At 46.5% G+C, this 12,104-nt stretch overlaps 1 protein-coding gene across 3 annotated transcripts in view; it reads left to right on the top strand.

Annotated features, from left to right (window-relative positions):
- Nucleotides 1-660: 660 nt before the first annotated feature.
- zip (myosin heavy chain 10) overlaps nucleotides 661-12,104 on the top strand; it is a 33,170-nt gene continuing 21,726 nt past the window's right edge. For all 3 annotated transcript variants that reach the window (XM_019841607.2, XM_011141914.3, XM_025303661.1), the window contains exon 1: nucleotides 661-1,843. In XM_019841607.2, the coding sequence (XP_019697166.1) occupies nucleotides 1,487-1,843 (357 nt within the window). In that variant the 5' untranslated portion in view covers nucleotides 661-1,486. The remainder of the gene's footprint in view (nucleotides 1,844-12,104) is intronic.

Raw genomic sequence — 12,104 nt, forward strand, 5'->3', positions numbered from 1 at the left:
TTTTTAGATCTAAAAGAATATACCAATCGAATCAAAGAATTCACTAACTACGGTTGTTACTAATCCGGATTAATCTTGCCGTGTAAACGTAATCTATGACACGTTCGAGGAGGCTGAGTAACCTTAAAGTAGAGCTAACGCTCATTTTTACCAACCTTGATTGGCTGAAACTGGTTGTTCCCATGGGATTGACTAATCGCATTTGTCATTAATTAGAATTGACAAACGCGATTGGTCATCAGTTCCGATGAAATAACCAGCCGGTTGATAAATTAACCACAGTTGGTAAAAACGAGCATAAGTAGGATCCATAGTATCTCCTCGAATGTACCTCTAGTGTTAGTTCATGCTGAAAGCTCATTCGCCAAGCGCGAGTTACCAGCGCAGCTAGTGACAATGTGCGTAGTACGTGGTTGCATGAACAAATCTTAAAGCCAGCGTCACACGGTGCTTGTTTTCGTGCTGGATTGCGTGCTGGATGAAAATACTGCGTTTTGATTGGTGTATTTCCAGCCATCTTCGGAAATGTACCAATCAGAACGCAGTATTTTCATCCAGCAAGCAATCCAGCGCGAAAACAAACACCGTGTGCCTGCCGCTGGCTTTACATACAGGGGCTTGCGGTGGGCTCTTGGTTTCACATGAAAAGAATGTGAAAGTGAGCTGGTAACACTGGCAGTCGACAGTTGTGTCGGCGCGGCCGAGACACGTTGAACCGAGGTGAACGGGCGAACGCGAGAGGGAAAGCAAGAGTGAGTCAGGAGGAACGGCTAATTCTCGCATGAATATACACAAGGACGTGAGGAGCCGAGAAATCGAGCAAAGGGAGATCACGAAAGCCCGTGCTAAACTGCTCGATCTCGCGTCCGCGAATCTTTCACATGCACGATCGCCGGCGCAACGTCATCTCCGAAAGTGAGTCGCGAGCAGGTATTGGATCAAACGCGCTATCTCGCGAGAAGGGCGAGTCCGGCCGTCATCGCAGCCGTAGTAACGGTGGTGGTGTAGTGGTGGTAAAAGAGGAGTAGTGTAGCAGCACCGGTAGTAGTAGTAGTAGAAGAAGAAGAAGAAGAAGAAGAAGAAGAAGAAGAAGAGTGGTGGTGGTGGTGTCGTCGCCTCCACCGCGGTCACACACTCGTTGGTCGCGCATCGTGGCGACAGCTAGTAGCGGCAGCTGCCGTCCTCGTCGTGTCGTCGTCAGTCGGACTCGGTCAGACTCGGCTGCGATCGAGTCGATCGTGTCGCGTACACGAGCACGGTAACGTACGCGGGTTAACGTCGTGCGAGCTGGCGGAACGGGAACATTGTGCGCGAGATAACGAGGAAGGAGTGGGATCAGGAACGCTCGGCTCGACGGAGCGAAGGAGAGAGAGAAAGAGAGCAAGAGAGAGAGAGAGAGAGAGAGGCAGTCGCGGGTTAAAAGCGGATAAAGGCAACAGCAGCAACAGCTTCGCCGCGTCGTGTGTGCGCGCTCGCTAAAACAAAGATGGCGGACGTGGACTCGAGGGTAGACCGGTCCGATCCGGAGCTGCGTTTCTTGTCGGTCGACAGGAACAGCTTCAACGACCCGGCTACCCAGGCGGAATGGACGCAGAAGAAGCTGGTGTGGGTGCCGCACGAGAGCCAGGGCTTCGTCGCCGCCGGCATCAAGGGCGAGCGCGGCGACGAGGTCGAGGTGGAGATCGCAGAGACCGGCAAGCGCGTACTCGTCGCGAAGGACGACATACAGAAGATGAATCCGCCCAAATTCGACAAGGTCGAGGACATGGCGGAGCTCACCTGCCTCAACGAGGCGTCCGTGCTGCATAACCTCAAGGACCGCTACTACTCCGGACTAATTTACGTGAGTGCAATTTTATACGTACCTCTAAGTATCGCTCTTGTCGCGCGTCTTTATCTCCCGGTGCGCGACCGAAGTTTCGGCCGGTGTACGATGAGTTTCTCTCTCTCTCTCTCTCTCTCTCTCTCTCTCTCTCTCTCTCTCTCTCTCTCTCTCTCTCTCTCTCTCTCTCTCTCTCTTTCTCTCTGTCTCTGTCTCTATGTCTCTCTCTCTCTCTCTCTCTCTCTCTCTCTGTCTCTCTCTCTCTCTCTCTCTCTCTCTCTCTCTCTCTCTCTCTCTCTCTCTCTGTCTCTCTCTGTCTCTCTCTGTCTCTCTCTCTCTCTCTCTCTCTCTCTCTCTCTCTCTCTCTATCTATCTCTCTCTCTCTCTCTCTCTCTCTCTCTCTCTCTCCTGCCCTTTCTTTCTCTTTCTCTCCCGTCGGTTCTGGTCGGTATTTAAATCTCACTCGAGCTCCGACGTTCGTGGTCGGGCTTGTCGCTAACTCGATTTTCTCTCTCCCCGTCCGCACTGTGGATCGGAGTTGGTGGTTTCCGGGGGTTTCGCGTTACAAATATTTAAAGAGTCGCCCGACTCGTTCCAATAGGGAGGTTTAAGAGAGATTTCGAACGGAAAAAGGCGACTTTCAACGTTCACCTTTCAGAGTTCAAACTGCGAATTACGAGCGTATATGGGAGGATCTTAGCGAATAACTTGCCGAGTTAAATACGCGAGGGTGACAAATCGAGATTCATCGTACACCGGCGGAATGCGAGGTTTTGTTTGGCTGCGCTTCTTGCAGCTCGTTCAATGATCTGACTTGTCGTTTCCATTGTTGCATCTCGGAGCGTGCACGTGTAATTCCACCTCTTGAGGTCACATTCTACAATACGTGTCGTAAGTTGTAATACGTAAGAATCGGCGAATCACAGTCGATTATTACAAAAATAATTGGCTATAATTGGTCGGTTCTTACGTCTTGCAACATACGACACGTATTGTAGAATGACCTTTAAAGCCTGATCTACAATATGCTCCTGCTTCCTGTTTGCTATATATCCTTTATCTTTGTCTGTCTTGAGACAAGGTTTAAATCAAGAAAGAGACAAAGAGGAAAGAAACAGAAAACAAAGAGCACATTGTAGATAAGGCTTTACTCGATATATTTCCATGTTCTATTAATTTATTGCTTCATCGCTCTGTCTCTGAGAGATCTCCGTTGTCGAGCCGTGTCGTAAGGACTAACACACACGCGGGACACGAATGGTATCTGTATGCGAAATGTAGCACGTAGGGACAATATTTACCTCAGTACGTATACGTTTTACTTGTACGACGAAAGTCGCTGCAACGCAGGTGCAGGCGCAGATGTTCGCCGGCCCTTGGAGTCCCTTAGGGCCGCCGGTCCCTCGATCCCGATCAGCTCTCGGAGCGAATTGCTCTCTCGTCTCGCAAAAGCTAGAATTATAAAATCAGGATTATAAAATGCAGCCGCAGAGATCGCAAGTTAGCTCGTCCTTAATCCACCGACGTCGATTAACCGGTTATGCGAGAGGTGTCTTCGAATATTCTTTCCTCGTTACAACTCGTCACGATTCAGGCGAGGATAGGCTTAGAATCTGATCCAAAGCTCTGTTAACACGTTCATTGTCAGACTGAAAATTTGAATTTCGTGTGGTGGCCAAAGTGATTTTTTCTTTTATTTATTTTTAGTCGTTTTTTTGTACGATTGAACTGGCATTGAACTGAGTCTTTTCGAGGGTCCTGGTTTGTCATTCATAATAAAAAACAATCGCATAAACGGCCGTTTGGTGAGAGGCCGCAACACGCGATATCGCGTGACCGACAATGAACGTGTTAATTCGCGGCTCTCACTGATGCGGTCGAAAATGTTGGGAAAGTTCGGGAGGAGACGAAGAAGAGGAAGAAGGGGCGCGATTCAGGAGCGAGGAGCGGAGGTCAAACGCGATCGGTGTTAATCTGAGCGCGATTGTTGGCCCGAAAGTGCCTGGACGATTCGCGGACGACCGTGTGTGTTTGGACGGGGAACGTTAGAAGCGTCTTTTCGAGGCGAAACGCGTTGCCGGGATTAATATGTTCGCCGTGATGCGAAGTGCCGGTGAGTCACCGCGCGCGCGAGTTCGCGTTCGCGTTCGCGTTCGAGAGAGCCGACTTCGAATTCAAGCCGGCATTATTAATTCGACGGTCGCGCGCGTCGCCGTGGAAATTAATCGCCGGCTCTGGCGATTGAAATTCCGCCGAATTCTCGGCTCGGTTACGACGCGAAACGGCGGCACCTACACGCGCGCGCCGGCTTCCAAATATTTACGAAGCGGCGAGCTAAACGCGCACGTAGCTCTCATCATGTTCCCCGTTCGTCCATCACGTCGAAGTCGAAAGCGTTTCGCCGCACGTGTATTATTCGGCGTCGCTCGTTTTTTTGCGCCTAACCGGAGAGATGCATGGGGATAAGGAGTAGATCAATAGCTTGAAAGTAGAACAGACTACATTGCATTCGCAGCACACTCGAGCCTGCAGCCTGGAAACACAGCAGGTAGACAATTTTCAGGCTGAAATGCTCGCTCTTCTGCGCGCGACAACGATATCGCGTCTGCGATTGATCGAAATTGTACTCGAAATACAGCAAATACGCGATATCGCCCGCCGCTCTTGACAGCCGCGCACGTGAGATATTTCTGTTTCTATTTCCGAGCCGTGCAGAAGAATGGTACAGAATGGTCGTGTGACGGCTCGGTCGCTCGGTTTCGAGGTGAGAGGCGCACGATATCGAAGAATTGCGAGTGACGTCTCGGCTGATGAATGTCGAGGATGCGTTAAAAGAAACCGCAGCATCATTTATATCCGCACACCGAGCGCGCGCGGCGCTCGTCGATCGCCGTCGTCGGGCGAACTCGGCTGGACACGAACATTTTATGTTTTGAAAAATAGCGCTCGCACCGCGAAGCGATCGTCTTATTCCGACCGGCGGGAGGATCGTACGACTCTCTTTCGCTCGCAAGGCGGACTAAAGATAGCTCTCTCGGTTTACTACGACTCTTGCTCGTCCTCGTCTGGAATTAATCCGTGCGCGAGATATATCGGAAATGTCGGCAGACCGAAAGAGAGACGCAGTGAGACTGAGAGAGAAAGAGAGAGGGAGGGGCGGGAGAAGGAGAGAGAATGAGGGAGAAAGGTGCGTGCGACGCGAATGGATTCGATCAGGAAAAGACGACCGGTTGCGTATCGCGCGCGCGGCGACAATTTTGGTGCAACGATACTCTCGCGTTCTCTTGTCGCAGCGAGTTTGCTCGGGTGTTTCAATTTCTACACTCAAAAGAAAGTAATTTCAGAACAAGCGGAGTCATTTAAATTTTAGAGAATTTTATGCTTATATATGGTCTGAAGAGGAGCCTTCTAAGATTAAGAGAAAAATATTATGAACACATTATATTATATAAACACATTATTCTTGAAGTTAGAGGGATTATATGTTATATGTATAATGCAAATCTGATTGATTTTAATATAAATTTCCTCTTATATATAAATCATTTAATCTTTTTTTAAGAGGATTATTATTTATTCTTACTGTACTTTATTCTTGCTGATTATACTAGTTAATTTGAAAAAATTATAATGTATAGCATAAAGTAATATATATATATATATATATAGAGATGCACTTCTGGTTCCAGTTCTACAATAAGTTAGTATGAATGAAATAAGATCATTATCAACAAATAAATTTCCAGTCAGTTTTGTTATGGACTTCATACTTGTTGCGATAGATTATAAACTATTTGACCAAATATGGATAAATTATCTTCGTTATATGTTACAGAAACACGCACACCTTTTTTAAAAAGCGTTCTTTTTTTAAAAAGATTCTAACCCATGAGCATATAGTTATTTTTTCGTTCATATCCGGAGGTAGTGACTGAACCGAAGAAGCCGAAAAAAGAAATCAACATATTCCTCTTCATATAATAGGAAAATTAATTGATATCCTGAAAAGAATCCTCTTGAAAAATAAGAGGAAAACAGTCAGAATAATATCTAATAAATTTTAGATGAATGGTTCACTTTAATCGCTTTATCGAAAGAGGAGTCCTTTTTCTGTAAAAGGCTTCGCTTCGAATATATGAGACTACGGGAAAAATCACTTTGCAAATAGAATACTTTTTTTGGGTGTAACACACGCTGCTACGTAATAACGTTTGCGATGCAGACAATTACTCGAGCTGCAAGCACGGTGTGCAACTATTGCCGCTTATTTTCGGAACGTTCTGTATTTTTGGAGAATGAAGTTTATGCACATAAAAGAGAAGGAAAAATGCCGCGGAAAAACGTGTCTCGAGTTTGCATCTTGAGAGAGAGTGTAACTTTGTACCTCGACGTTCCGCAAATGAGCGGAACTCTCTTCGTTTGTGTTGTTTGGCACTTCATAGGCCAAGGTGCGCTTACACAGAGTATGAGAAGCGCCGAGTGCCAGAAAGTACCAACTATTCTATTATTTTAGCTGCTACAGTCGCTACAAGAGCGGCGGTTTTCCCGCAAGCGAATTGCTCGCAAAGCGATCATGTTTTAGCCTGACTATTGTCTTCGACTCTTAAGTAGAAAGCTTTTACGTGTCATTACACAAGGCGTGGGTAAAGTATTCGCTATTTTCTTCTCCCCGTTTATGCCTCGGAAGCGTGTTTGAAACGCGCGTCTCTTATTTACGAATCGTCGGAACTTTAAAATTCCCTCTGAACGGTCAGACACTCACAAAGCTATGTGGCTGTGATGTACAACGCAGATAAGGTAACGAACGATCGGATGGAAATACCCCGAAGAAAGCTGTTTCGCAAGAGCTAATTGCAGTGCGGGGAATAAAAACGCTCGACTCACATAGCTACGCCGCCGCCGGCGCCGGCGCCGAGTCCGGCGGTGTTAAGAATTAACCCAGACGATATATCCAGCGAGACTTTCACGTTCGAGATCACCGGCAGGGTCAGTCGACAAGATTTCCATGAAAATTCCAAATCGCGGGAGTAAAAATTCGGTCTTTCCACCATCTCTGTGTCTATTTCGCGGCGGGCGCGAGAGAGAATGGCTGCGTTCCCGGTGCGTGCGAAACCGGAGGAAAGCCGTTGGGTCTAAGGTCAAGGTCTGCAGCTACGCAGAGAGCACGTACGAACAGGTATTCGCGGGTTCCCGCGTGTAGAAAAGAAGAATGGGCGCGGTGCCGGTGGTGGTCACTGAATCTCCCCCCCGAGTCTCTGTATACGTTGCGCTTACGTGGATGATACGCGCGCGGCACCTATTTCCTTGATATTTCCGCTTATCGTCGCTTGGCGATAAGGAACCCTCGTCCCACTGTCGAGTGCGTTGTGACTCATGCTAATTTCGATTACATTACAAAACGCGGCCGCCGATTGTGTGCGCCGGCCGGTTCGACTTTGATCGCGCAGGACAGGTGTTGGCGCTCCTATCATCCGCGCGGGCGTCGTCCGTATCTTCAGACTTTCAGACATCGTCGTTGAGCGGAAGCGGCGGCGGCGGCTGCAATTTCTGCACGGCGAATCGCTTGATTGTCAACGGTTGGCGCGTAGACTTTCACGGATTGTATATTATTCGTATTCGTGCTTGGGAAGGAAAAGGACAAGCAGCCGCGAATCTACTGTCGACTTGAACGATCTTGGCGAGCGGATATTTTCGCAACAAAGTCTGGCCAGCCGTATCAGAGATCTGAAAATCTTCGCAGAATTAACTTCGATTCTATTATTTGTACGAGAACGTCGAAAATACGCACGCTGGCTGGCTTGCTTCCATAACGCGCGGATGCAACGTAGGATCGAACGGATTCTCTTACGTGTTTCGTTACGTGTCGAGGTTGCGACTATCGAAAGACCGCTTTCATTCACTCACGTTTTCCTCGAGAAGGCAATGTCTCTCCGCGGTGTTTTCAGCGATTTCTCCTCTATGTACGTACTAACGTATCACTGTTTTCATGTTTCCTGCCCGCCACCGAGCAAAGTATTTGACACGATAGTCGCGTTCGATAAGATAGCAAATCGCGCAGCTGTTCTCACATGCTTGCGCGATGTGACTTTGTACCTTTCGTCAGGAGAGGCTGGCGAATGTCCTCGCGCTTAAAATAAAAGAACGTTGATTGCAATCGTCGCGTTTATTTTCCAAATATATCGCACGCACCGAGAGACGCGAGAGAGAGGGAGGAATATACGAGCGCGTTATCGAAATTATTAACGGAATCACAAACGGAATGTATCGTTCCGACTGTCCCGTGTCGCTTGCGAGTTTGAGGCCGCTCCAATTAATCAGCGAGAAAATACTCGTCGATTGATCGCGCTTTAATATCCCGGCTTCCGAGGAAGTGATTTACGTGATTTTTATTGGGCACCCTATACATGGTCAACTTCGCGCTGAAACGCGATGCCATATGGTATTGTCGGGGTTAAATGCGATCGCGCAAGGCGGCGTTTTCTCTTTGTTTTCTTTTTTCGCGAGAACTTGGTGTTTAGACCGCCGCGCCGTGCGTTGTGTGCGCGCGTCTGTGTCATAGCTCTTAATGAATTTATCGGACCGCGACGGGCGCGGATGTTAGGGATTTGGCTGGGAAATTTGCGTCAGAAATTCCACACGAGCTTCGTCATAGCTCTCGGGTCGGTTTATGCGGCGCGGTACATTGTTTGGACAAGAGGTACCGAGAATTTCAACCGGTACCATTATCGCTGCCGACACTCGTCGGCGCTTCGTTAATGTTGCGCGCGCGCGCGCGCGCGTTATCGCGCTGCGCGGCAATTTCGCGCGAAACAGAAGGCAAGGAGACGCGAGCTAATGCCGTGTTTGCGCACGGCAAACCCCCGTGCGCTTAAGATTTCGGCAGGCAACAGCTTCCTATTTTGGCGTAGCAGACCGTTAAATCGGAACGGCAGGCGCAGCTCCCGCGCTGACAAATTTCGAACGGACGAGCCGAGTCGGGTGTGTCGGTCGAATTTCCGACGTTCGGATCATCAGCGATTGCTACTGCGATTGTCGTCCCGACGTCAAAGTTCTTCGCCTTTCATTCAACGCGCGTCAACGTCGAGCGGAGGTGTCGGAGGCAAAGTTAGCGATCTGCTGTATAGATATCGTTTATAATTGCATTTTACCGCACCCTCTTTTCACATGAATCATTAATCGCGAAATACCGCTATAATTCCAGAAAATATATTACCAGAAAGAAAGCAACGCGATCTTTCAACCCACGACCAGGGGGAGGGGGGGTTCCACTAATAATGTAAATTTCCCCTTCTTTTTCCCCGTCGCCTTTTTCTTCATCTAGCCTCGTGGTATGAGAGCACGTCGATGCTCGTCGTGACTCACGCGTGACTGATTCGGTAAACGCGGCTCTAAAGGTGGACGGAGTCCGACGTCGGTCGGGGAGAAGGTGAGAAAGCGACAGCGAGAGAGGTAAAGTGACAGAGAAGGCGGAGAAAGGGGGAGTGAGGGCGAAGGAAGGTTGGAGATATTCGTTGGAGGTCGAGAGCCGAACGGAGGCCGGCCGATCGAGAGAGAGAGAGAGAGAGAGAGAGAGAGAGAGAGAGAGAGAGAGAGAGAGAGAGAGAGAAACCGCCATCTTAGAAGTTTAACAGTCATCTTTCGGCGGGACCGTTGCAGATTCTGATTTGGCTGTTCAGATCGGGACTGCGGCTGTCAAAAATAGAGACGCAGTCTCTATTTTTGACAGCCGCAGTTTTTCACACGTTCTGATGACCGTCACGTTGGGATGTCCACAAGAATGCGCTTCGATAGCGAAGCCCCCGTGAGGATGACAAATTGCTCAAGTAGCAGTTGCTTAAGAAGGGAAATTACACGTGGAAGATCGTTTTCAAGGCTATTTTTACGAATTTTTTTAACAGAAACGGTACGATCAATGGGCCTGAAATTTTCATTCTGAAGTATTCATTAATTAGTGTTCAAACAGGGTGTTTACTGCCTGGAAAAACCTGGAAAATCAAGAAAAACTCAAGGAATTTGTTTATACCTGGGAAATCAGGGAAAAGTCAGGGAATTTTGTTGGAAATCAGGGAATTTTTTTGAATTTGTTCTTTTTAAAATTTTCTTATATTATAATAATATTATAATAATATTATAATAATATAGAACAAGAAAGGTCTTTGAAAAGAAAAAAGAATTTAGCAGCAAAGGAATTAGAAATGAAACGTATACAAATTTACAAAACAAGAAAGTGTGCAAAAAGAAGCAGAAGCGCTTCAAGAACAAATTGCAACTTTAAAAAAATAATCGAAAATTTCCTTAATATTAAAGTGCAATGTAAATTTTCATTATATTTTCGCTGAGTAATGTAATTTACGTTGTTATGTATCGACAAATTTTTATGTTTTGTTTAAACTTTTATAAATCGAAAATATAAGGACAAGTTACACAATAAATATATATATTCATTTATAAGACACTTAACCCTCTGCTTGATTCGTAGATTTTTGGGAAACAATAACAATTAGAATTTATTGTAAACTTTGATTGATTTAGAGAGGAGAGGCCTAAAAATTCCATTTAAGGAAATTCTAAAAATATTTCCTCAAATGAAAGTTACAGGCCTCACCTCTAATTTAATCAAATTTTACAGTAAATTCAAATTTTACTGTTTCCTGAAAGACCCACGAATCATGCGGAGGGTTAAAAAAAATACTTTTATTTGACCTGGAATTTTTAACAAATTGCTTGGAAAATCAGGGAAAAGTCATTTCTATATGGATAGTAACAAATTTATTTTATACTTTGAACATTAATGAATACATTGTGAAAATTTCAAGTCTATTGATCCTACCATTTCTGTTAAAAGAATTCGTAAAAGTAGAAAACGGCTTGCTCCGCATGTAATTCCCCCCTTAAGCCGAGTTCTACTTGCTTTTTTCGTACATACGAGTATACCGAAGGGAAGTGGCCCTTTAGGGCGACTAGGTGCGCGACGAGTTAGGGCGCCGTGAAACGCGGCGCGTGAAGGGCCGAGATGCCGATACGTGGACATCGTCCACGTAAACAGTCCGAATATCCACGCCGATCGGTGCGTTTCGCCGTCGGTCGGCTTCTCGTACAATTGAATTTCGCACTAGCGAGATGTAACGATTTCTCAAAATATTGATAACGATATTATCGTCATTCAGAAGTATCGATAACGATAATATCGATAATTTTGAAAAATATCTATATTTATATCGATATTTACATAAAAAGATGTATACATATAGGGATATGCGTAGTAAAGGGTACGCATGAAAAATTTAAAAAGATCCTTTAAAAACTTTTATCTTCATATAATTTCATACTCTTAATGTCATATTCTTATTAGAAAATATATAATAAACCGTAGTCGTTTGCCGGAGACCATCGCATACATGAAGCAGGAGATCTATTACGATTCAACGATTCAGGTGAAAATGATGAAAATGAGCGAATTTACTGGACATCGACCAATTACATAATATGTATTCCAGTGAATTCTCACTCACTTTTGCAATTCTCATCTCGGTCGTAGAACCGTAATAGGCCCCCAGAGCTGTAACTGAAAAATACGAAATATCAGTACAAATTCATATCGATGTATCGATTTTATCGGAGACAAGAAAATATCGATAAACATTCGATATTTGCCGCCCGATATATGTCGAATATTTCGATATACTACTCGATTTATCGTTGGTGTATTCCTAGCGAGATGTATCGGAGAATGCGCGCCGGCGAGCGAGAGACCGCGCGCGCGTGTACCGATTAGAGCGATTAGCAGTACGCGAATCAGCATTCGCGGTGCACGGCGTGTAATAGTAGTTCGCACGCCGGCGCGGAATTTCTTCTGCATCGCTGCCGAGAACACCGTGGTGCGCGCGCGGCAGCATTCGCGCGTGGAATTCGCGTGGAATTCACATGGAATTCTCGGCTCGGCCGTCTCAGGGTCGCGCTGCGCGCTGCTAGAGGCGGAGGGATCGCTGTTAGATAGCGTTAGATCGTCTCATTACGACGTTTCCCTTTCGACATACGAGCGTATCGGCCGGCGAGCGTAAAAGTGGCGTCTCGTAAATGGAGGCCCATTAGCATTGTTAAAATTCATCGAGATACGACACCTTCCCTCTCGCGGCCATGTTACATGTCATTAACCCCCTTAATCGGCCGAATTTGAACCGCGTTAGTCGCGCGCGAGCCGCGCGAGAGGTCGGTTCTGATTGCGCAGCTGATAGATCGTAATGTAATATTCCGTTATCTCTACTTTTACATAGCAAGCGAG

This window comes from Harpegnathos saltator, unplaced genomic scaffold (genome assembly GCF_003227715.2).
Source record: "Harpegnathos saltator strain DR-91 unplaced genomic scaffold, Hsal_v8.6 scaffold56, whole genome shotgun sequence".
Taxonomy (NCBI): Eukaryota; Metazoa; Arthropoda; class Insecta; order Hymenoptera; family Formicidae; genus Harpegnathos; species Harpegnathos saltator.